Here is a 26,403-nt window from a genome sequence, read left to right on the forward strand (position 1 = left end):
AAACACGTGTGTATATATATATATATATATATATATATATATATATATATATATACAGGTATATATCCCCCCCATTTCTCTTTTACAAAAAACCCCCTATATCTTGATGCTGTGCAACTTTGCGCTAATGTTTTATACAATTTTGGGGGTTGTTTATATAAGTACGATGCTGTAACTCTCGCCTCCCCTTTCTCCTCCCCCCCCCCCGCGCCCACCCCCATTTCTTCTCTGTGCGTGTTCCTCTGCAGGCTAAGCTCTTCCGTCTGTATACACAGGAGGTGTTGGAACTGGGTCACAATGTGTCCTTTCTTCTCCTACTCCCTGCCTCAGACGACGTCTGCACTGCCCCAGGACAGAATAACCCTTACACCCCGCACTCAGGATTCCTTAACCTCCCTCTTCAGATGTTTGAACTCGGTATACTACCTTGCTTCACCTAGAAATATTAACCCAGTCGCCTTATAATAAAATCACAAAGTTGTATCTGTTCCCCTCCAGCCCCTCGCCTCCCCCCCCCCCCGTCCCAGCGGAGAGTCAATAGATCACGTGATGATTTCTTGGCAACAACTTTTTCTCTCCGACTACAGACAAGTAATAGAAGGAGCGTAGCTACCAGGTTACATGCTCTAGTCATAACTACAGGAATGTAGAAGCCAGTTAGTCCACAAGCTATCGAGCAACAACACGGCCCTTTGGTTATAGGCATGAAGAATAGCGAATATTGAAATGGGCAGTTCAGGCGGCATTCGGCAAAAGCAAAATGATTCAAAGCTGACTTAGCAGGGCTTTTGATTTCAAAATATGGTCAAGGAAGGTGGATCACCCATCTCCGACTGCCTCTCCACTACCAATTTGATTACGAAGCTGAGCTTGGTGTAGAATTTATTTATTGTTATCCGGCCAGATCCAGACTTAGTCCCGTTGAAATCGGACAACTGTTGTGCAAGCAGTATTGACGGTCAGTAGGATAAGTGTGAGTGCACATAATCCCGAGTTTTACACGCTGTTCATGGGATGCAAGAAGACCTCACAGCTGTTAGAACAGAGGTGTGACTCTCCAGAGGTTGGTGAGGTACAACTTCCATCATCCCTAATGATGATGGTTTGGTCTGACAGGAGCTGAAGTCCAGTAACATCTGGAGTGCCACAGAGAGCTGGTGGCTTCTCTCATACCATAAGGGTCTGGGAATGTGACCAGCAAGCACAGTCTTCTGGTTGGTAGCCCTTGCTGCTGAAATGCCAGGAAGCATTCCGTATCAGCCACTTTCAGGGGAAAACATACAGAGCCAGATGGTTGATTTGGTTCAACAAAAGCTTCCTTAATCTCCAACAGCTTCCTTCTCTCCAACAGATCCAGTACTAGGAAAAGCATGGGTGGATTTCAGGCAGCAAACTACCAAGATATTCATGAAACAGACCATGCAAATATCGTGATAGCATTGTGCATGATGCGCAATGTGGCTATACAGTGCTGCTTGTTTGCACGCAATTAAACCCCTCTGCCACTGAGACTGAATTGTCACCATCACCCTATCATCCATGCCCCCTCCTTACAAGTAACAGTCATCTTTCATGCATGTTTCCATAGGTATAAGGGACGCGGGTCACGCTGTGGTTTAAACCACCGAGCCTCTTGGGCTTGCCAATCGCAAGGTCAGCAGTTCAAATCCCTGCGATGGGGCAAGCTCTCATTGCTCTGTCCCAGCTCCTGCCAACCTAGCAGTTCAAAAGCACACCAGTGCAAGTAGATAAATCGGTATCGCTGTGGCGGGAAGGTAAATGGCATTTCTGTGTGCTCTGGCACTCATCACGGTCCTCTGTGCACCAGCAGAGGTTTAGTCATGCTGGTCACATGACCCAGAAAGCTGTCTGTGGACAAACGCCGGCTCCCTCAGACTGAAAAGCAAGATGAGCACCGCAACCCTATCATTTAACCTTTAACCGGACTTAACCATCCAGGGGTCTTTTACCCTTAAGCTATCCCATATCTATAAACACACGCATGCACAATAGGTTTATAACTTTTTCAAGAAGGATTTCCTATAATGTAAAGGGATGAATTTTTGCTCAGAAACCTTGCAGAAGGGACTAATTGTTCTCAGTTGTGAAAAAGGGTCACCCTGAAATGAAAAGTTTGAATCGGCATGTATGTAACATTACTACAAAAGTATATTAGCACTTTTGAAAAACTTTGTGGAACTGTTTAGAACTTTTACAGCTGTCTGGAACTTCCTAGACAGCTGTAATGTATTGTATTGGAGAATCACTGGAAGCAACAGGCCTCCATAGACCAGATAACAAGAAGTAATCAGTGCACAGAATGCGCAATCAAAGTGATGTGGGAACTCTATGGTGCTTGCAGCAGAGACAAAGACAAACTGCAACCTCAATTTATTCTAAGCAATAAGAAGTGATGTACATTGTACAAGTTTTTCAAAAATTGCAACCTCTATTTTTCCTGTCCAGGCTGTGCCCATTACATAATACATTATACAGTTACATATACAAAAATTGATTTATTGATTTCGGGGTGACCTTTTCCCCCCAAATATGGAAATGACAGTTCATTCCTTTGTTTTTAGGCAATAGTTTATCTAACTAAGCTATAGGAGCATGAAGTTGTAAGACTGTTATAACCCTAATACACACACTAAGTGATATAAACTTATAGGAAGATTGAGCCATTCCCAGAATAATGTGTTCTTTCTTTGCCAGCTCTCTTTTATGAGTCATTCATAAAGCTCGTTTCTGGGCAAGGTGGTTACATCTCTTACATACCACAGCTCTTGGGGTATGACTAATGCACAGGCCAAATTTGCCAGGCTAATCTCCCACGATCACCATACGCCTTCTGTGACCAGCAACTATGAATCAACACTGTTAGTAGCCTCAGATATTCAAAAATTATGAGTTCAGCCTTACATTTCAACATATTTTTCCAGTATTTAATACCATACCCTCCAACATTTCTCCAATGAAAATAGGGGTGTCTTATTCCTTCATCATCATCATTATCATTTTATTATTTATACCCCACCCATCTGACTTCCCTATACAGGGCTACCCTCAGATGTCTTCTAAAGGTTGCATAGTTACTTATCTCCTTGGCTTCTGTAAATACAAAACTATCCCTGGAATATAAGCACACTTGGAGGGTCTGTAACACAGAGAACTAGCATCTTTTTTTCCCCTTAAAGGGGACCCAAGTCTGCATGTTAGAAACAGATCAAGCAAGGCAAAATCACAAACTTTTTTAATGTCAATTGTAGATTAGAGCAGCAATGGAGATGGCAAAGTAGTTTGCCGTACACAATGAGGATTCAGCAGACTTTGCTCATTTGTCTCTCAATGCGGTGAATTTATGGTGTGGGGGCTTTGTAGTACTGCAGGGAGAATTCCAATAAAAGCCCAATTTTACTTTTCCAACAAAAAGCAACCGATCTTGTGCCCTAGAGCGGAGGCCATTTTCTGTCTGATTTATTGCACATTTCTCCCCAGTGCCTATAAAATGGCTGTGATTCACCTCCAGATTATTAGAAGCTTCCACTCCCTATTAGTTGGCGGCTACTGAATCTGTAATTGCAAAACCACAAAAGGCAATGTTGAAGCAACATTTGTTACAGTAACATTAACAGCCTGGCTTCCAACCACAGTGGCTAGAAGCTGCAGCGGCAGCAGCAGCTGCAATTTCACTAATGGTGCCACACGTCTGGTGTGAGCTGTCAGACCACATGCTGCTTGCTCCCTGGACTACTGCAGGAGCTAGACGTTTGGGAGGGGAGCAGAAAGAGTCAGGACTATTCTCCTTTGAGTTGTAGGCTGAGATCATCCTGCTAGTGATCTCTTTGCAAAACAGATTGGCTTGATTTCCCACCATATGCAATGTTCAGAAAGAGATATGAAAAGTTTGTGTCTCCAAACATTTTAATGCTGGTGATGGACCACAGATTTTCACAGAAACGAAAGGGGCTTGGGAGAGTCTTTGGTTCCCAAGGGGCAAATACTCCCATCTCATCATCATCATCATCATCATCATCATCATCATCATATAATATTATTTACACCCCACCCATCTGGATGGGTTTCCCCCAGCCACTCTGGGCAGCTCCCAACAGAAGATTAAAAACATGATAAAACATCAAACATTAAAAACTTCCCTTAAACAGGGCTGCCTTAAGATGTCTTCTAAAAGTCAGATATAGTGGTTCCTTGGTTTATGAACATAATCCATCCCAGAAGTCTGTTATTAAACCGAAACCATTCTTAAACCGAGGTGCGCTTTCCGTAATGAGGCCTCCTGCCACCAGTGCCCTTCCACCATTCGAATTCCGTTCTTAGACCGAGATAAAGTTCGCAAACTGGGACACTGTTTCCAGTTTTGCAGAGTCCATAAACCAAATCGTTCTTAAACAGGACAGTTCTTAAACCGAGGTACCACTGTACAGTAGTTGCTTATTTCCTTGACATCTGATGGGAGGGCGTTCCACAGGGCGAGCGCCACTACCGAGAAGGCCCCCTGCCTGGTTCCCTGTAACTTTGCTTCTCGCAGTAAGGGAACCACCAGAAGGCCCTCAGTGCTGGACCTCAGTGTCTGGACTGAGCGATGGGGGTGGAGATGCTCCTTCAGGTATACTGGGCCGAGGCCGTTTAGGGCTTGAAAGGTCAGCACCAACACTTTGAATTGTGCTCAGAAACATACTGGGAGCCAATGTAGGTCTTCCAGGACCGGTGTTATGTGGTCTCGGCAGCCACTCCCAGTCACCAGTCTAGCTGCCACATTCTGGATTAGTTGTAGTTTCTGGGTCACCTTCAAAGGTAGTCCCACGTAGAGCGCATTGCAGTAGTCCAAGCAGAAGATAACCAGAGCATGCACCTCTTTGTTGGTTTTACGCACCATCTCTGGTCAAATAGGTTTGGCAGGCTTTTGAAACAATGCAACAAGGAAATGTGAGGGTAGTTAATTGTATTTCTGTGGGCCATAGCCAGTTTCATACTCAGAACAGAACCATTGAAATTAATTGATTTAAATCATTTAAGTCCATTGATTTCAGTGGGTTCACTCGGAATATGGCAGTAAGATTAGTAACAATTATTGAGGGCATTCATCGGTTTTTCCATGCATTGCCACCTTGGGTTAGGGATCAGTGTTAAAGTACTGCGCACACTGAGTTAGAGATCTGGCCAGACAGATGTCTTGTTGAAGTTCATAAGCAGAGCGTGTTGGTGACCCTGGTTGCAACTACGACAAACTTTCCATCATTGTAGGGATTTCTGCTTGTGAAATGGGATGTTCTCTGCCTCTCCCTGTCCACATGCACCCCCTTAGTTCTCTTCTGGGGGTTCTCCCAACCATCTGAGACAGACTTGGGGACATGTACATGGGGGAGTGAGGGAGGACGTCCTGTCAGACAAGCAGAAATCCTTTCACTGATGGAATGGGAAAGTTCCCTGCTGCTCCTTCCAGAACTGCAGTTCTGATGCAACTGAGCCCTTTCTCTTATCACGCGATTTACACATTTGCCTAATAAGGCTAATAATCCCCACAGATTGCCTTGTTTTCCTCCATGTTCACCTTTTTAAAAGTCATTTATATACGTTGCTGCCATTGCAGCATGCTGTGAAAATTGGATAACACGGGGAATGAGCATGCAGTGCAAAACTAGTGCCAATGGCTCCTGCAAAAATAAACCCATTCCCTGCAAAAGCATTGATAAACCATCCAACTGCAGTATTGATTGCCTGGAAGGAAAAATGATGCAAAAAGTCACTTTTGAGGCATGAAAATGCAGCTATTTCCTCTGTGCAACCAATTTAGCATTACACACACACACCCTTGCATTATTCTGTGAAGACAGGGATACTGTTCGACTACTGATGTGCTAAGAGAAAATTTGATTGCCTACATGGGAAAGAATATACACCTGGTAAAAACAGCATGGACAAGAAGGAGGAGCTGGAAGTCCTTCTGATTCAATTCTTCTTGTGCTTTCTTTTTCAGTTCCATGAGGGGTGGGGGGAATTCAGAATTGAAAATCCTTTTTTTCAGAAAGTATACCAAACTAGGTAAAGGCAGTGGCGGAGCGTGGGTTGTCAGCACCCGGGACAAGGCAAGTAATTTGCGCCCCCTAACCCTAACCCCCAGATGTTGCGCCCAGTGCGGCCGGCCCCCCTGCACCCCCCCATGCTACGCCACTGGGTAAGGGTAAAGGACCCCTGGACGGTTAAGTCCAGTCAAGGCAACTATGGGGTTGTGGCGCTCATCTCGCTTTCAGGCCAAGAGGCATTTGCCCACAGGCAGCTTTCCAGGTCATGTGGCCAGCATGACTAAACCGCTTCTGGCGCAACAGGACACCGTGACGGAAACCAGAGCGCACAGAAACACCATTTACCTTCCTGCCACAGTGGTACCTATTTATCTACTTGCACTGGTGTGCTTTTGAACTGATGGGTTGGCAGGAGCTGGGACAGAGCAATGGGAGCTCACTCTGCTGAGTGGATTCGAACTGCCGACCTTCCGATCGGCAAGTATTATAGGTAAGGTGATATTTTTTAATTGGGCCAGCTTCTGTAGATGTAATGAAAGTCTGCATATTTTCGAACTCTTCATCAGGCAGAATGCAAGGGGGGCAGTTTAAAAAACCACAAACCAAATTCTGAAGACTGGGCTCTTCTTTTAACTGTGAAGATGTTGAGGATGCCAGTGCGGCTATGCTCTGCTTGCATGGCTGGAAGCAGCAATTTGTGCTTCTCAAGACCGATTGCTGGAAGCTACAGTAAGGGAGAGAACTCTTGTGCTCAAATCCTGCTCATGAGTTTCCCACAGGCATCTGGTCAGCCACAGTGAGAACAGGATGTTGGACTAGAAGGGCCATTGGCCTCATCCAGTGGTCTCTCCTCTGTTCTTAAGACGGGAAAATACAGGTCATCATCACTGAGACCTGGTGATCACTCTACCACTCTACCTGAAAATGTGCTGTCACTTTCAGGGGTGCCATCTTGGGGGTGGCCGAGCTATGTCGGGACCTCTCAGTAATTTGTTGGAGGGCTGCCCCCAATGTTTCAAACAAACAGAGGGCAGAGGAGCTGAACATGGAGCCAAGCACTGCATGGTTTTCATGGTCATTCTTAATCCTCCTCCTGCTGTGGAAGGAGACCCTGGCTGCTCATGACGTTGCAATGTGATGGCACACATGTGATGACACCGGCACAGGTTGGCACCTTTGGTCCCCTTCAAGCACATGTGGCTAACCTGCTGCTTGTTGGTCATATGCAACCCTCAGAGGTCTTTGCCGCAGCCCACTCAGGGTGCCAAAGCCACTACAAAATGTTACTGAATTTGCCCTCTCCTGCAATGGTGATATGGAGGGTGGCTTGCAGAGCAAAAGTCATCTCTGCAGACTTTCTCCCCATGTGAGCCACGCTCCTTCCAACGCACCAAGCAGCTTCTGACCACCCACCCGCCGCTGCCACCACGTGCTTTCCACAGGAGTAAAAAAAAAGTTTTCGTCCCTGCCTTAAAGGAGCACTTGCAGGAGTGAGGCTTCATAGTGCCACACGTCCACACATCTGTTTCAAATGCTACCATGATATTCCTGGGAAAGAGGTGTATCTTTGGAGGAGAAGTTACAGCCCACAAGAGAAGCACAAATTTAACACAGCCAAAGACAGGTGATAGATAGATGATAGATAGATAGATAGATAGATGATAGATAGATAGATAGATAGATAGATAGATAGATAGATAGATAGATATAGATAGATGATAGATAGATAGATAGATGATAGCTAGATAGATAGATAGATAGATAGATAGATAGATAGATAGATAGATAGATGATAGATAATAGATAGATAGATGATAGATGATAGATAGATAGATGATAGATAGATAGATAGATAGATAGATAGATAGATAGATAGATGATAGATAGATAGATAGATAGATAGATAGATAGATAGATAGATGATAGATAGATAGATAGATGATAGATAGATGATAGATGATATAGATAGATTAGATAGATAGATAGATGATAGATAGATAGATAGATAGATAGATAGATAGATATAGATAGATAGATAGATATAGATAGATGATAGATAGATAGATAGATAGATAGATAGATAGATAGATAGATATAGATAGATGATAGATAGATAGATAGATAGATAGATAGATAGATGATAGATAGATGATAGATAGATAGATGATAGATATAGATAGATAGATTGATAGATAGATAGATAGATAGATGATAGATGATAGATAATAGATAGATAGATATAGATGATTGATTGATTGATTGATTGATAGATGGATGATAGATGATAGATAGATGCATGATAGACAGATACATGATAGATGATAGATAGATAGATAGATAGATAGATGATAGATAGATAGATAGATGATAGATAGATAGATAGATAGATAGATAGATAGATAGATAGATAGATAGATAGATAGATGATAGATAGATAGATAGATAGATGATAGATAGATAGATGATAGATATAGATAGATTGATAGATTGATAGATGATAGATAGATGATGGATAGATAGATAGATGATGGATAGATAGCATGTCAACAATAGAGAGAGCAATACTTTGGCCAACATGCACTCAGAATGTCCAGGCATCATTAGATCATTATCTACATGAAATGTCTAAAAATACTTGCGGTTATAAAGAGAAGGGGTCATGTGCTTTGCATGCAGAAGATCCCTGGTCAATCCTAGTCACTTACATTTTTTTAAAAAGGCACAAATGAAGAACCATCTGCCCACGACCCTACCATAGGACTGAGGGCCAGCTCCATTGTTATGCAGTCTTTGCTCATGTGCAAGGATGTGTTTATTTTGGAATGTGATTGTAACTATTCTGGGGTTTGGGGGAGCTCTAGATTCCACCACCACCACCCCATCAACTTCTCAGTGTGTTACAGGGACAGACAAAATAGACTTGGTCAGCATCCCCAGGTACATGGACAAGAAATTATTGGAAAGGTGGTGGACCAAGTCTTCACTGTCATATGCCCAAATCCACTGGACTGAACATAAATACCTTAACCAGGAACAATATGTCACGGAATGGAACTCTGCTGAAGCACCAGGTCCATGAAAGCTTAGTCCACTATTAGATCTTTTAAACTTCAAGGTACCACAAGACTCTCTGTAGCTTTCGCTGCTGCTCCTCTGGAATTATAACCTTTTAAATATAGATATAGATATATAAAACACTTGTTTTCTGGGATAAACACAAGCAATGACAGCTTATTTCTCTCAAGATCCTCAGAAAGGTAAGGCTTTTGAGAGCTGCCTCTGTGTCTGTGTGTCTTTCTAACACACTTGCTTCTGTGCTTTGTTGTCTCCACAGTTCATTTTTGCAGTTACAAGGAGAAATTTATTAGTCTGTATTGCCGCCTTTCCGCTGTCATAGAGCTAGATTTTCTGAGCACCCAGCAATCCCTAAGGGAAGCAATTTCAGACGGTGAAGTCGCTGCAGCTAAACAAAGACACCAGCAAGTCCTAGATTACACACAGGTAACCGTCTGTTTTTCCGACTAGTCAAAGGTGATTTCTAGCAGGGGCTGTAATTTGGAACCTAAATGGAGAATTGTTGGGCAAAGGCACAGCATAAAGACGTTTAGTGTCAAAATACAATTTGGGTTTTATGAAATAGCCACTCTGCAGCTCTTCCCTCCCACCCCACCCCACTTTCCCCTTGCTTGCTTTCTGAGAGAAATTTCATGGATAAAATCATATGACAGTTATACTGGAGTGTTGCAGAGAAGCGTGTCAGTTTGGGTTATAAATCCCATTTCCCACCCCTACCTCTCTAATATGAGCAAAAGAAAAAAACTCAATTTAGGCTGGGTCGTAGCCTTTCTTCTCTTAATGTCACAAGGCCCCACAACCACTCCGACTGTCAGTCCGCAATGAAACATGCACACCCCGCCAACAACTGTTTCTTTTGACAGAGGCGGCCCTACCGTGAGGTGATGTGAAGCAGCAGCTGGGTTAGGCAAGAGATTTGGGGGACCCATGAAGGTGGTGGGGTGGGAGGCAAACAGATCAGGTATGGAGCACCGTTCGCCAGGAAGCTGTCCTCCCCCAGCAGTGGTGTAGCGCGGGTTGCCAGTGCCCAGAGCCACACAGAGCAGGAGGGAGGGAAACGGACAGAGAACGCATGCACATTCAGCTGCCTAATGGTGTCCACATCATCCAGGAGATTGCAGCTGCAGAGTTAAGGAAAGAAGTGTCATTCCATTGTCTGGAGAGGTCACTTCCTGGTTCGCATGGAGAAGTTGTTTTCAACAGAGCCCAGCAACGGAAGCCCACAGCTGCACTGAGGCAGCACTGGGTGTTGACATTCCATGCCCCTAACAATTTTGCACCCGGGGCAACTGCCCCTGTGGCCCCCCGATACTACCTACGCCTCTGTCCCCCAGCATCCTTAAAATGGGCCAGTCCTTTGCTCTTAGATGGCTTCCATTCAGTTCAGTAGCAGCTTAGGCAAGGGTTCGTTACAACCCTTGTTAATTAGTGGAAGGCAGGGGAAATTTAGTTCGATTTGCAAACCTTACCTAGTGCCTAGTTCCCAGTACAATAGCACAAACTGAAATGCTGCTAATTCGATCACTGAATCATATGGGGGTAGTGTGTACTGAATTACTCTGGCTATGGTTTATTATTTATTTATTTATTTATTTATTTATTTATTTTCACTTTGTTTATTTGTATCCTGCTGTCTTCCCAGACCGGGACTCAGTGCAGCTTACAGATATAATAGAACAAGCTCGAAACGTAGAAAGGATAAGTCATTTAAAAGCAGCTAAACACTAACTAAACTGATCATAATAAAAAGAGCTAGTAAAAATACATATAATAACAAGACAGAACATCACAACACTAGCCTTTTCCAATCAGTTCCTATAAAGGCCTGTTGGAACAATACTGGTGCAATTTAGGCAGTTTCTACAACTGTAGGGTTTACACGAGGATCACCGAATTATGACTAGAAACTCTAGCAGCAGTATAATGCTGTACGTATGGATGACCCTGTGGATATGATCCCACGCCTTGACTGCAATCCCATTTTCCTGGGAGTAAGCCCCATTGAACTCAATGAGGCTAACTTCTGAGTAGACATGCCTAGAATTCACCAGAACTTTCTAGGTTCCTAATATCCTTCTGAATTTTGCCATATTTCTCTGTGTTTACCATTAGAATGGAGAGAATTATGGGACTGAAGGAGAAGGCAAAGAACTTACAGTCCTCCAGACATAGCTGAACTCCATTTCCCATCATCCCAAGCCAGCATGGGCAGTGGTCCAAGATGATGGGAGTTGGAGGCCAACAGCATCTGATGAGACACAAGTATTCCACTCCTGGAATAGAGTTCAGCAGAGTTCAGGATACAGAACCTAGGCCTTTTGAACCCAAGTGGTACTGTACATCTCACCGCCATTTTCCAGCCTTTTGATTTTTTTTTCTTGTATAATTTATATTAGCAGATGCTTCTAGTAGCCGAGGCAGCTGTGCCTAATTTTATGCCCTGTCCCAATTTTTGAGTCCTTCCTTATTCATTAATTCATTCACTTACATTTTTAGTGCTGAAGTTAATACTTCAAAAAGAGCAAATCTTGGGTGCAGATGCTGAACATTGACCCACCTCTCACACGTACCTTCAGCATAAGGCTTAATCATTTTTAATTTGTATATGTGGATCTGATTATACCAAATCCACATGTTCACAAATGTTCGTCACCAGTAACATCCTCATTTCAACAGGTACGTAGTCCCCCTCTAACTGTGAACCTGAACTATCCCAGTAGGTTTACAGTCCCACAGACTCATTTCATGAGCCAGTGTGGTGTAGTGGTTAAGAGCGGTAGGCTCATAATCTGGTGAACCAGGTTCTCATCTCCGCTCCTCCACATGCAGCTGCTGGGTGACCATGGGCCAGTCACACTTCTTTGAAGTCTCTCAGCCCCACTCACCTCACAGAGTATTTGTTGTGGGGGAGGAAGGGAAAGGAGAATGTTAGCCACTCTGAGACTCCTTAAAGGAAGTGAAAGGCGGGATATCAAATCCAAACTCTTCTTCTTCTTCTTCTTCTTCTTCTTCTTCTTCTTCTTCTTCTTCTTCTTCTTCTTCTTCTTCATGGTTGCCAGCCACCATTTTTCCTCCCGATTTCAGAAAACATAGCAGCACGTAAGAGATGTGAACAGCTGGCTGTGCATAAATTTGTTATTGCTCCAAAAAACCAAAACAAAAAACACCAAATCCCGGGCCAAAAGTGCCTGCAATCATTACAAAATGAGAGAGCCGTATGTACCGTAGAAGGTTAGGAGTCACAATTCTTGCAAAGAATGATTTATAGGGACATTGAGAATTTTTTAAAAAATGAAATAGAAAATATTAAGGATTCAAACAAAGGGGTCCGTTGTGGCCTCAGCCTAGGACTTCTTAGAGAAGACAGTGACACAAGGTGTAGCTTTCATGATTGTTCGTAATGGATGAAAATGTAGCAGAGCCTTTCAAACCACAGTGTTTTGTCCCGAATTATTGTGACAGTGTATTAGACTTGTCAGGTTCCTTCCCAAACCAAAACCAGCTGTATTCCACCTATTGAGGGGAGGGAGGGACTTTTGGCCCAGTGCATACCGCAATCTTCAGCGGCGACCGCAAAACCACAAGAGCATTTGTGTGATCCTAGATCTGAGACAGTGCTGAAGTCACTACACAAACCAAACATTGTAAAGAGCAAAGGGAGTCCATAAAAGCTGTTCTGAAATGGGAGCTGGAAAGAAACCAGAAAGTAAAAAATTATATGCCGTAGATAAGGTATGTTGTGTCTGAAACAGGCTGTTGGGCAGCGAGAAAAGGGGTATTTCAGGATTGACCCAAGCTAAGCTGAATATCTGGAGCTGAAATGGCAATTAAGTTATAATTTATATGTACAGTAATGTGTCAGGCACTCTGCGAGAAGCATGGCTCGTATGACTGGGCTATTAGCATAATGTTCCTTCAGAGCTGTGTCGGTGACAGAAACAAGGGTCCATGCTTAAGCTTCATTAAACATATTGGGTCAGACTGGGTAACAATCAAACAGGCTTGGGAGGAGTTACTGTGAATAATATGCCCATCAAAACAGGATGGCAGCTCCCCATGATTTACCGTATTTTTCGCCCTATAAGACGCACTTTTCCCCCTCCAAAAATGAAGGGGAAATGTGTGTGCATCCTATGGGGCGAATGCAGGCTCCTTGGCTTCAGCGATAGCAACGTTGCTTTTGCGGGAGGTGGGGGAATTCCGCCACCTCCCGTAAAAGCAGGAGAAGGTCTTGGAGTAGTACACAGGCTGCGTGCAGCCTGTCCACTGCTCCCAGAGCTGCGGGGGAGGGGGGATCATATTTTTTTCCTTGATTTCCCCCCCTGAAACCTAGGTGCGTCCTATGGGCTGGTGCGTCCTATAGGGCGAAAAATACGGTATCTCTCTCTCACACACACATATTATTAATCACCAAACCAAATGCTTGCTCAGCACTGGGCCAGTTCATTCACACAGCTGCTGTCTTGAAAAACAGCAGCCCACTATGGGGTCGTAGGGATACCCATTCCCTCTGGCCACTCCCAACTGGTCTTCTGGACTTCACATATCCCAATATGTGCTCTGATTTTGGCTCCAAGGGGTTAGGAAATCCAGAAAGGTTGAGCAGCTACCAAGAATCTCTCCTTGATTTCTTCCCTTTGGTGTTGCAATTTGGTGGTGTTCCCATGATGCTGATACACAGATAGTACCGTTTGCAGGACAGTCTTATTCGTTCTTGAGTTAGAACTTTGTAGAGGAGGTGATCTGTCTTCTTGTTTGGCGATCACTCGTAGACGAGTAAGATTGTCTTCCATAAACACGATCTTACCAGTGAGTCCGTAAGTGACTGTGGAGGCCAATTCTGGATCCACACGTCCTTCCACAGTGGAGAGATAGGTTTCCAGGCGGGAGTTGATCCCGGTGAGGGTTTGCCAAGCGTGCCTTCCTATTAGCACGTTTCTCTCTTTTGTCCTGAGTTTGAGCGTCTTCAAAGCCCATGACACCTTTGGTCAAGGCTGTTTATGGGTGCCAGAAGCTACCAGTTTCCAGAAGAGTGTCTGATCTTTTGCTTTTGCCGCACTAATTAATTCTAGCCAGCATTTTCTGATATAGGCATTCTTTTGGTGGAGTATTAGGTCTTTATGCTCTTTTTTTAGGGCATGGACAGCAAGATAGGCTTGGTGTCTGACAGAATTTTTTGGCTGTCAGGGCAGCTTTGTAAGCATTTTGCAGGGCTTTCTTTGCCTCAAAGCAGGTGTGATCAAACCAGGGTTTATTTGATGTTTTTGGTTTAGTTGGCCTTTTTTCTGTGGTATTAAAAAGATAGGGCTTCAATTGTTGGAGCAGGCTCTCATGCACGGCTCCATGGGTGATTCCATGGGTGATTCTGAGACAGTTTATGGTTTCACATTGTTTCTAAATTTAGTGTTGTATATTGTTTTATTGTCTGTTTTAACCATATTTGCCCAGCAGTTTTTAACGTTGTGAGTGTCCTCTATTTACGAGGCTTCTACTCTGCAGCCTCTTATAGTTGTTTTATCTGCGAGTCTTTTAGTTCTTATGCTCTTACAGCTGTTTTAACTGCGTGTCTTTGTTGGTTTTTAGCTCTTACCTGTTTTAATTATTAGTTTTTTTATCTATCAATTATCTGTGTTTAATCTTGTATTTTATTCGGATGTTTTATGCCTGTTTCCTTGTCCTCATTTGCCCTAACAATTATCGGTCAAAAATCCCAACTGCTATTTTATCTATATGCTTTTCTTAATCCTGGTCTGTGACCGTAATAAAGTTCATTCAAGGCTGTTCTCCAGTTGGAGCGCTCGCAGGCCAGTGTTTCCCAATTGTTGGTGTTTATACTACATTTTTGATTTACATTTACATTTTGATCTGTAAGGGATATAGGGCCAGGTATCTGAGGCTTTAACCTCAGACAGTGTGGTTTTTTCCTGGTGTTATGCACCAGTATGCAGTACCAACACCTTCCTCCCCCCCCCCAAAAAAAAAAAATCAGAGCCTTGTGCTTCCTTCCTAAAACCCAGGAAGCTAATGTTCTGGCAAGCTATGAGAGCCCTCCCTTACTGGAACCTTTTTTCGGGGGGGGGGGGAGCACTGACCTATATACTATGTTCAGGCAGTGAAATATTTTGTTGCTTTGTTCCCACTTTGGGAGGGAGGGAAAGCAGAATAGAAAGGGAACAGAATGCTTAACCCTTTCCCTCACCCCACTGCTTTCCCACTAGAGTTCAACCCTCAAATACATTGACCCCCCTCCATGGGTTCCAAATGTACTTTCTCCCTTATGAGACCGCTTCTGGAATCTCATAGTAGCAGCCTATGAGCACTTTTCAAAGACAGCACAAGGTAGAGCAGGGGTAAGGGACTTGTGGCCCTCCCATATATTGTTGGACTACAACTCCCATAAACATTAGCCCGCAGAGCCAATGTTGGGGGTGATGGGAGTTGTAGTCTAACAGCAGCTCAGAAGCCATGGGTTCCCTTTCCCTAATGCAGAGGACATAAGAAGTATAGTCCACAGAAGTCTAGTGTCCAGATCAAGGGAAGTAATAGTACCACTCTATTCTGCCTTGGTCAGACCACACCTGGAATACTGTGTCCAATTCTGGGCACCACAATTTAGGAAGGATGTTGAAAAGCTTGGAATGTGTGCAGAGGAAAGCAACCAAGATGATCAAAGGTCTGGAAACCGAGCCTTATGAGGAATGGTCGAAGGAGCTGAAAAAAGAGGAGATTGAGAGGAGATATCATAGCCATCTTCAAATATTTAAGGACTGCACATGAAAGATGGATCAGGCTTATTTTCTCCTGCTCTAGAGGGTAGAACTCGAACCAATGGCCTCAAGTTAAAAGAAAGGAGATTCCAACTAAACGTACAGAAAAACCTTCTGACAAGAGGAGCTGTTTGACTGTGGAACGGTGTCCCTCAGAAGGTGGTGGACTAGCTGAGATTCCTGCATTGCAGGGGGTTGGGTTAGAAGACCCTTGGGGTCCCTTCCAGCCCTATGATTCTATGAGTAACAACAACAATAATTTTATTATTTATACCCACCCATCTGACTGGGTTGCCCTAGCCACACTGGGCATGGCTGTAGTAAAGAATCAGGAATGTTAGAGAATCAGGAATTGTTCTTGCCGAGTCCCAGCAAGAAAGAAAAGCTGTACCTTTCTTGCCAGAAGAAGTTGGCAAAAATCGCCTTCTGTCAGAAAATTGATGGCTGAGGCACAGCAATAATTCTGGGAGTACAAGAAGACTATTCATCTCAGAGATCAGGGGAGGCAGAACCACATCAATGACAGATTTCCTTACCCCCTTTAAAGCTATAGGAACTGCCAGTCATCATTACACTTCTCTTGTAATTAACAATGAGGTATCTATTTAAACTTGTCATACATAAACCCAATGTTGTTTTAATATATATCTATATATATCTGCACCATCTTCTTCACATAGCAAATCGATGAAATCTGGCGTGAAATGAGATGGATCAATGAAGCACTCCAATATGCACGTTACAGACAGCCGCCTGCCGGCCTGCCGGTAGCAAAGATTGTGGATCTGTCAGAAGAACCCATCCAAAAGAAGATAAGTTCAACATCGTCTCACCTCGATTGTCTTCCATCCCCGCCACCCTCGCCAGAGATGGAGACCCACCGGAGAAAAGTCTTGAGCGGTAAGGGGAAAGCTTTTTTACTCCCCTTCGGTCTAGGCAAGAACAGGGCACAATTCTCCATCACTTCTGACTCAGAAGCATGTGGGCATCGTAGGTTACGACTTGCCCAGCAACCATAAGGTTGCCTGTGTTTATATTTACCTCTCTCGCCCTGACCTAGCCACTGTGATCCACGCGACGGTCACCTCCAGACTGGATTATTGTAACTCGCTCTACGTGGGGCTGCCCTTGAGACTGACCCAGAAACTCCAGCGGGTGCAGAATGCTGCGGCAAGACTCCTTACAGGGTCCTCGCCGCGGGATCACATTCACCCGGTGCTATACCAGCTGCACTGGCCCCCGCTGGAGTACAGGATCAGGTTTAAGATGCTGGTTTTAACCTTTAAAGCCCTATACGGCCTAGGACTCTCGTACCTATGGGACCGCCTCTCCTGGTATGTCCCACGGAGGACCTTATGGTCTTCAAACAAAAACACCTTGGAGGTCCCGGGCCACAGAGAGGTTAGGCTGGCCTCAACCAGAGCCAGGGCTTTTTCGGCTGTGGCTCCGATCTGGTGGAACGCTCTGTCACAAGAGACTAGGGCCCTGCGGGACTTGACATCTTTCCGCAGGGCCTGCAAGACAGAGCTGTTCCACCAGGCCTTTGGCCAAGGCACAGCCTGACCCCCTCCTTTGGTAATTCTTCAGAGAACTCTAGCCCAATGGTTGCCATCAATTTGATTTGAACTGATTTTATAATGAATTGATTTTAGAATGCTGTATTATTTTACTGTTGTTAGCTGCTCTGAGCCCGGCTTTGGCTGGGGAGGGTGGGATATAAATAAAATAATAATAATAATAATAATAATAATAATAATAATAATAATAATAATTTGCCACAGGCAAATGGCTAAAAGCAGAGTGAGGAAGCCTGCTTTTAGCCATTTGCAAACACAGCGATAGAATACTGAGATCCAATCCACACACCTGTCATGTAGATCACGCACCAACACCAGCCATAGCTGTACCATTTTTTTAGGGTCCCTCACACAAATGCTGCCCGTTACACAATGAGATTGTCCATTCCATGTGGGGGAATGAGGAAACTGATGGGCACTTTTCACATGGTGACTTCTGCTAAATTATACAGGTCGGGAGTGCAAAACTTGCCACAGAGATGTCAAGATGCCTGTGGAGATGGCTAAGTAATCTCAGGGCCAACTATTGACTTCCAGCTCAGTGTTGGCCTTCTTCATCCTGGAAGTAGAATTCTGCTTTGTCTCCTAGTATGTTGCAGCTCAGAGCTTAAGGTTCATGGAGAAATTAAAAAACAAATATCAATGGGAGGGAGGGTTGTGGGTTCATTTTCCTTCCAGCCTTTGACACCTCTCCTGTCTTCACATCGCCTCTCTGCTCCTCTGGCCTTCTCTTGCAGTTTGGACAGATGACTTCTCTGCATAGCTGTCAACGTTTCCCTTTTTTAAAAGGGAAATTCCCTTATTCCGAATAGGATTCCTTGCAAGAAAAGGGAAAAGTTGACAGCTATGCTTCTCTGCAGCATGGGTCTAGTGATTTAGTTTAGCTGGCATTCTTCAATTGCACTCAGATTGTTTGTGCAAGGGAACAACATCTTTACAAAAATCAAATTAAGCAAGGCTGCTAACATCAGGTGGTTATCATTGAACTAAAGAGTTTGGTACATTATCTAATGCTACAAAGAAAAGAGAGGTTTTTGGCTAATTGGAAGAGCAGGCAGCAGGCAGCCGAGCTCGGAGTAATGAAGAAGAAAAGGATCCCAGAACACAAATGGTTATAAAGAGATGAGCCTCAGGAACAAGGCCAGAACTAAGAAGGAACCTTTGGACCTGTGCTCTGCTGCCTCTTGTGGTTATCTAGTCAGAACTACATTCCCACATCAATGATGTTCTCTCAGGCTCCAAGATGACTCCATCAGCCTAGGTAAGGCATCCCCAAACTCGTCCCTCCAGCTGTTTTGGGACTACAACTCCCATCATCCCTAGCTAACAGGACCGGTGGTCAAGGATGATGGGAATTGTAGTCCCAAAATAGCTGGCGGGCTGAGTTTGGGAATGCCTGGCCTAGGAGGTCCATTGGTGTCTGCTGTCCTGAATGGATGAATTTTTCCCTTTCAGTTTCTTTTCAGGGACAAGCTGCCTAACTTATGCCTTGCTAGTTTCAATGGGTCTACTCTAAACAAGTCAAAATCTGGATATTAGCCGTTGTGAATACACCATTTTAGCTCATACCGTATTGGCCCAAATATAAGCCGCACCAGCATTGCCAGCAGCCTTTTCCCTTCCTCGCTCTCTCCCTTCTGGCCTTGGGGGAGAGGATGGGGAATTACGCACAGGGCGGCTGCCGCTTCCCTACGCTCCTGGCTGCATACCATATGGTCACTAATATAAGCCACACTTTAACTCTTCATGGTCAGAATTTAGGGGAAAAGTGAAGCTTCTATTCAGGCCAATACGGTAATTTGAATTTCAAGTGCTTTAGACTTGTTGGCAGCTAAGTCAACCTAGATAGCTCCACTCCTGAAGGCTGTCTCTGTAGGCTCTACTTAAGAAAAGATAGAAAGTTAAGAGCCCACCTTAGTAATCATCTTCTTATCAATATACTCCTAATCACCCTTTTACCTTAAAAGTTAAGGATTACCCAAGATAATGCCTTGGCAACCAAATATGGAACATAAGGAGAGACTTGCCCAGACTTGTTCCAGCAGGAAGCAACATATTCGAGGTGAGTTTGGAGACAGCAGAAAGGAAAGCTAATTAATTGGCTTACCCCTTTGAAGTTGCGTTGTCAAGAATCTGCAGCAAGGGTAGCCAACATGGTGCCCTCAAAATGGACTACAACACCCATCAGCTGCAGCCAGTATGGGCAGTTGTCAAGAATTATGGGAGTTGTAGTCCGAAACATTTGGAACCCCATTGGCTATTCCTGCTGTAGTTTGTACAGGCCCAACTCAGTACCGTACCAAATATTTCTCCATGACAAAAAAGAAGAAGAATCTTCAGAAATCCCTCCTCCACAGCAAACTGAATATGTCAGATAGCTGTGAATTTCCAACTTATGGGTTAAGAGAAGGTAACAATGTCGACATTCATGTAAAGAAAAGTTCATCTCTGATCTAAACTCTAGGGTCTGACGGTTCCACAAACAGTCCACAAGTTTCTTTGGGGAAGCCGTTCAAATACTTGACATGATTTATGCTGCAGCAATCCTGGATTTGCCAGAGAGTATTCAAGGAACAAGAAGCCACAGCCAATCACATCTCCCTGACAAAAAATATATATACCTGTATGGTACATGTATCTACAAGCATGTACTTACCTCATTCGCAGTGTACACTTTTAAGCGAATATTTCAAAAACTAAAGCACAGTCCTATGCTGCAGATACTCTTACAGGAGAGTTTTAGGATTTGGTCAAAGCCCATTACATTAGATATATCCCATTGCTAGTGTCCCTACACCATTGTGACCTGAGGTTTTTTCCAGTGGAATGCTACACTGGAATAGATCCCTACAGTTGATACAATTCCAGGATGCAGTGTCATGGACATAATGAGAGGGTGACAAAGGAAGGTCAGAATTACACCAAATCCAATGGTCCCACTATGAAATTAAATACTGCCTAATTTTTTTTTATTAAAATAGGATAGGTAGCACACTTCTCATCAAATTCTTAAGCACCTCCCCACAGGAAATCCCATCCATGCATTGTTTCAAAAGGAATTAATTCCATTTAAATTGCATGATTGTTATTTTTTGCAAAACCCAATTTGCAAGAGACTGATAAATGCAAAATCTGCAAAATCCAACCAACCCATAACTGCTTTTCACTAGGTGCTATCAACTTTGTTGCCTTAGTGTTCGTGGAAACTAGAGCATAGGATCTGTCTTAATATCAGTGCTTTTTTTCTCTAAAAAAAATATGTTTAGGGGCACTCTCATTTTCTTACTCATATTGAAATACTGCCCCTCAATGAAGCCAAACTTAGATTCACAAAATGTTTAGGGGTATGCTACCCCTGTGTACCCCCAGAAAAAAGCACTGCTGTAATAAAGCATATCAACTGTTTGTCAGCATAGTCATATTTCAAAGGAGAAATTATATGGACTTCTGTTCAGACTAGGTAAAGGTAAAGGACCCCTGGACGGTTAAGTCTAATCAAAGGCGACTATGGGGTTGTGGTGCTCATCTCACTTTCAGGCTGAGGGAGCCAGCGTTTGTCCACAGACAGCTTTCCCAGTCATGTGGCTAACATAACTAAACCGCTTCTGGCAAAACAGAACACCATGATGGAAACCAGGGTGCATGGAAACACCGTTTACCTTCCAGCCACAGTGGTACCTATTTATCTACTTGCACTGGTATGCTTTTGAACTCCTAGGTTGGCAGGAGCTGGGACAGAGCAACAGGAACTCAGCCCATCACGGGGATTCGAACCGCTGACCTTCTGATCGGCAAGCCCAAGAGGCTCTGTGGTTTAGACGACAGTGCCACCCATGTCCCCCCTTGTTCACACTACAAGCATTATAGAAATAGCTAGTATCACTCCTGACAAATTTTGCCCTATTACTGCATCTAATGTATGTACAGTTGTACCTTGGTTTTCAAACAGAATGTGTTCTGGAAGTCCGTTCGACTTCTGAAATGTTCAGAAACCAACGTGCGGCTTCCAATTGGCTGCAGGAGCGTCCTGCAGCCAATCGGAAGCCACGCTGGACGTTCGGCTGCCGAGGCAAAGTCTGCAAACCAGAACGCCTACTTCCGGGTTTGCGGCGTTCGAATTCCAAGTTGTTCGTGAACTAAGCTGTTCTGAAACCAAGGTACGACAGTATTGGGTGTACAGCCTGCCAGTGACTCATCCGTTGTCCTCCTCTTCTTTGCAGACTCCCAGCCGTACTCGGATGAAGAAGGCTGCTCAGAAGTATTCCTTCCAACCGACAGCGACTACGACTCTAGCGATGCTTTGAGCCCGAGGGAGCTGGATTTGGTCTATTCGTCCTCGCAGGACATATCCCACCAGGCCGTGAGCTGCCTGAGCGGCAGCGCGCCGGACGTTCTCCAGATCCACGACATCAAGCCTTGCTTGACTCCCAAACAGAACCTGAGAGGGGGCGATACCTTGGAGGCTGATGTCGATCAGTCTAAGGAGCACCTGCAAAGCCTGTCTCTGGGAGGAGGGCTTTCCCCGAAATGCACGGAAAAGTCAGCCAGCTTGAGGCAACCCTTGAGCTTCTTGGGCAAGAAGAAACACGGGAAGCATCAGCACTCCAGCTACTTCAGCCGGCACCATCGCTGGCTGCGTGTTCACAGCGAGAGCCAGTCCATCTCCCTCTCCGAAGGTCTGTATACTCCACATCTCACACGAGCTATGGAGTTCTCGCAAGAGCCTACCTCTGGCAGCGAGCAGATAAGCATCTCCATCGACTGTCCGCGCAGCACGTTCTTACCTCACGCTACGAGCCTCCCGGAAGAAGGGAAAGGCAAATACCAGGAACTGAGGCCGAGCATCCGCAGGATATATGTGGAGTCATACGGCACCGGCGAGGATGGTAAATCCTGGGCACTAGGTAGCAGCCGGCCGGTGGAACATGAAGATTTGCACATTTCCACAGGCCAGAGAATGGTTCCAGAAGATCAGTCCAGTTCCAACACGGCTGAGGTATACAGCAGCGATCTTTAAGGCTGTGCAGTGGCTCTGTTCCCCCTCAGTACTGCCTTCAGGATGTGATCGCAATTATTGCAAATGGGGGAAGAGAGAGACTTCTCGCTTCAAAGCAACCTTTGCATTCTCGTCTTTGCCAGATGCAGTTCAGAGTTACCATGCATTTCTGAGGTGCAGCATGAAAAATGGGTTTGTCTCTTGGAAACATGCATGCCTGTGCAACCATCTTGAAAACAGGGAAGCTGACCCCAGATGGTTAAGGGTTTTTCTGTGCTTTTAATAGGGCAGGGAGAAAGGTTATCCAATGAGCTTTCTTTTCCCCATGTGCAAAAGGGGCTTTCAGGGAAATGAAAAACATTCATGTCCCAAGATAATGGGCTTTCGATTATACTCAGAGAAGAGCCGCTTAAATTAACAGGCCTAAGTTGGCCAGATCTATTAATTTCAATGGGTCTGCTTTGAGTAGGGTTATTGTTGGATATAGCCCCATTTGCTGCCTGAGGAGGAATAGCAGCAATGTGAGCCAAACACACATTATTATTATTATTATTATTATTATTATTATTATTATTAACAACATTTATATACTGCCCTATACCCACAGGTCTCCATTTGCTCCTCCATTTGCCCCACCGCTTTCCCACAAGAAAACCCAGTATTTCACGCCAAATTGGAACAAACGGCAGTTGGGTTTTCTGCGGATTGCCGTTTGTTCCTATTTATCACTAAAGAGTGGGTTTTCCATGGGGAAGCAGCAGGGCAAAGGCAAAACCACTCAGACACATGCACAGAAAGTGTGGGAGAAGCAGAAAACTCAGGCCCGTGCTTTCCAGACATAGGAGAAATAGACATGTGGATGAGCATGGTGTGTAATGTGCAAGGCCAGTCGATTTATTTTGGTACCTGAAACTGAAAAATCCAGAGCCTTTTCCCCTCCCTGGCATAACAATAAATTAAATGGCCAGCTCACCCAAAATCAGCTGCCTAAGACAGTCACTTCACTTGGCTTCATGGTAGTGTTCATCCTGCAAGAAAAAAAGAGGGAGTGAGAGCTCTCTCTTTTTGCCTTCTTTCCTACTCCTAGTGTTCCCAGCCCCAATCAACTGCTGATTGGCTGCCATTTTTTGTTTCAAGGTTACTCTTCTTTCCTAGCCAAAGTGTTGCACCATTACACAGCAAATCAGATTTGGGCTGTGTGATGTCCCAGAGCATCATTCAGCATGAGGGCAACTCACGCGGCGCTGATAGCATTTGATGGTGTCGGTGACCTCATCATGTGGCCCAATACGATTGGCTACAGGACGTTGTCATTGGTGTTAGGACAGAAAAGGCTGGCTTGAAGAATGAACCGGTGCCAGCGGGGCAGCCGATTGGTGCTATGAAATGGCACACCAAGGGAATGGGGATAAAGAGGGGTGCCCGTTTTGAGCTGGGAGGGGGGAGATTTGTTCTGCCGTCAGTCTGCCCCCATAGGGTGGGTGGGAGGAATCACACACAAAGATCTCCCCAAACATTCATTGGGAAAGGTAGTGCTTTGGGGAGAGGGCAATAAAACTGTTGCACAAAGCATTCCTAGCTAAGCCCTAACTTTTGATATTTGCATGTCTGGGAGCAGCTGTAGAGGGAGAGGAATTCCTTCGGGTCATAGCTACTCTATGGTATTCAGCTAGCTGTCTGCTGCAGATGATTTTCTCCACCTTACAAGTCTACCGTTCCCAAAGGTCTTTGTGGGGAACCAGGACAGTTAAAAGCGATAGAGAATTGAAAGAGGTTTGCAATCTACATATTGCTTCTGCGAAGGGGTAGCATTGCCAATTCTGTTTGTAAGATGCCTGCAAGCTTCTCCTTCGCATCTCAAAAGGGGTTTGTTAGGCAATGGGGTTTGATGGCTTATTCCCATAAAACATGCAGGATAAGAGAGATGATTTTTCTCACCAACCATGGACCAATCTCGAAAACTGAAGTGTTGTATTCTCTATGGCGTTGGAGCAAAAGGCATTTTGAAAACCATGATTCTTAACCTCCATAGTTTGCCCTCATTTATTATAGTAGAAACTGCAGAGACCAAACTTTAAAATATAAGTGTACCTCAAAACTCATGCCCAAGTTCGTACAAGATTCTAGCTGCTGTGTGGCCCCACACAGAAACCCAGTGGGCACAGTGACCTTGGTCCAAAATTCTCGCTCTACACCCCTGGAATTCTGAGCTTTAACTCATTATTACATAGGACATTTTGGATCATGAAGCAATCTATGAAGTGAAATGAAGGGTGAAATTAATCTCAGTTAAGTCTCTGTACTAAGCTAAAAATAGAGGGAAACCATCTAATAATGTTCATTTCGGAATTACAAACTAATCTTCACCGGTAAAAACAAGCTAAAAACCTGGATCTTTTAGCCAAATTAACACCACCTCCATTCCCAAACAACTTGTGTGTTTTCCCCCCTGCCCTCCCTCATTTTGCTGATGTTATAGTTACTGTACAAACAAAAGATGACCTTTTCATTTTATTCTGTTTCATTTTAATACAGTGGCCTCGTCTGGATGACACATTTAAAGCTGTATCGTACCACTTTAAATAGTCATTGCTTCCTCCAAAGGATCCCGAGAACTGTGGTTTGTTAAGGGGGTACTGTGAGAAGGAGACCCTAGAGAGCCTGGGTATTGCAGGCAGGGAACTCCAGGAACTGTAGTTCCGGGGGGGATTGGGGGTCTCAGCACCCTTTACAAACTACAGCTCCTGGGATATTTGCAGGGAAAACATGACTGTTGAAAGTGATATGGTTCTGCTTTAAATACAGGTGGCCCTGTGTCTTGCATAAACTTCTTTAAAGACCAGGCTTCACCTAGGGCTGCTGTTAGCACTTTTTAAGAGAGTGGAAACTCTCGTTATAGAAACATTGCTGTGCGTAGTATCCCAGTTTCTTTTGGCCCATTGGTACTGGTCGTACAGGTCTTGGAGGCTTCTGAGCTATCACAAACCTTGACCCCTTGTTAACCAGAGATTATGGTATGATGAATGAACGCAGCACTTCTGATGCTGTTGGACTGCAGTTCCCATTATCCATTCCCACTGGCCATACTGACTGCAGCTGATGGGAGCTGGAGTCTGAAGGGCCACCGTTTCTCCTTCGTACAAATGGTACTGTTGGTTTTATCACCAAATTATGTGCGATCAGGGTGGAGAGGGCATACCCTCTAACATTTCTCCAATGCAAATAGGGACGTCCCATTCCATAATGACCATTTTACTATTTATACCCCACACATCTTATTGGGTTGTCCCAGCCACTCTGGGCAGCTTCCAACATATATAAAAACATAATGAAACATTAAACATTTTTTTTAAAAAAACTTCCCTATACAGGGCTGCCTTCAGATGGCTTGGGGGTCAAATAACTCCATACCCTCCAACATTTCTTCAGTGAAAATAGGGATATCGTAAGGAAAAGCGGGACATTCCAGGGATCAAATCAGAAACGGGGCAGCTTCTCTAAATCAGGGACGTCCCTGGACATTAGGGACACTTAGAGGGTCTGGGAGAGAGGGGTGTCAGTTTTCTAGTGCAATGGTGGATGCTAAGTCTGAAAAACCCCTACTGCCTGAAACCATCCCCTGTGCCGCCCCACCCCAAATTTTGATGTTGAGTATTCCCTACCTTGCTGTATGCGCACATATTTGCTGAAAATTCAAAGTGTTCAAATACTTGATATTTGCATTTGATATCAAATGGTATTTGACTTTAATTCTTTGGATTTGAGCGTTGATACTGGGCAATACATGATGGCTGGGAAGCAACAGCATTTCATGTTTGATAGTATTTTGGCAATTTATGGGATTTCTTACTTAAAGCTTACTAAGCTCAGAACAGTCAGGACATGCCAACATTATATTTAAAGATGCAATACTATACACACTTATTGGAGAGCAAATCCCATTA

At 44.4% G+C, this 26,403-nt stretch overlaps 1 protein-coding gene across 2 annotated transcripts in view; it reads left to right on the forward strand.

The window, feature by feature from the left end:
• ANKFN1 (ankyrin repeat and fibronectin type III domain containing 1) overlaps positions 1 to 24,485 on the forward strand; it is a 212,959-nt gene extending 188,474 nt beyond the window's left edge. Inside the window, exons 17-21 of one of the 2 annotated variants that reach the window (XM_083727441.1) lie at positions 249 to 417; positions 9,379 to 9,545; positions 16,567 to 16,786; positions 19,436 to 19,525; positions 21,684 to 24,485. In XM_083727441.1, the coding sequence (XP_083583567.1) occupies positions 249 to 417; positions 9,379 to 9,545; positions 16,567 to 16,786; positions 19,436 to 19,525; positions 21,684 to 22,480 (1,443 nt within the window). In that variant the 3' untranslated portion in view covers positions 22,481 to 24,485. The remainder of the gene's footprint in view (positions 1 to 248; positions 418 to 9,378; positions 9,546 to 16,566; positions 16,787 to 19,435; positions 19,526 to 21,683) is intronic. The other variant, XM_083727442.1, reaches the window with a different exon arrangement.
• Positions 24,486 to 26,403: the final 1,918 nt, after the last annotated feature.

Source organism: Podarcis gaigeae (genome assembly GCF_964106915.1).
Source record: "Podarcis gaigeae genome assembly, chromosome: 2".
In the NCBI taxonomy this organism is placed as follows: domain Eukaryota; kingdom Metazoa; phylum Chordata; class Lepidosauria; order Squamata; family Lacertidae; genus Podarcis; species Podarcis gaigeae.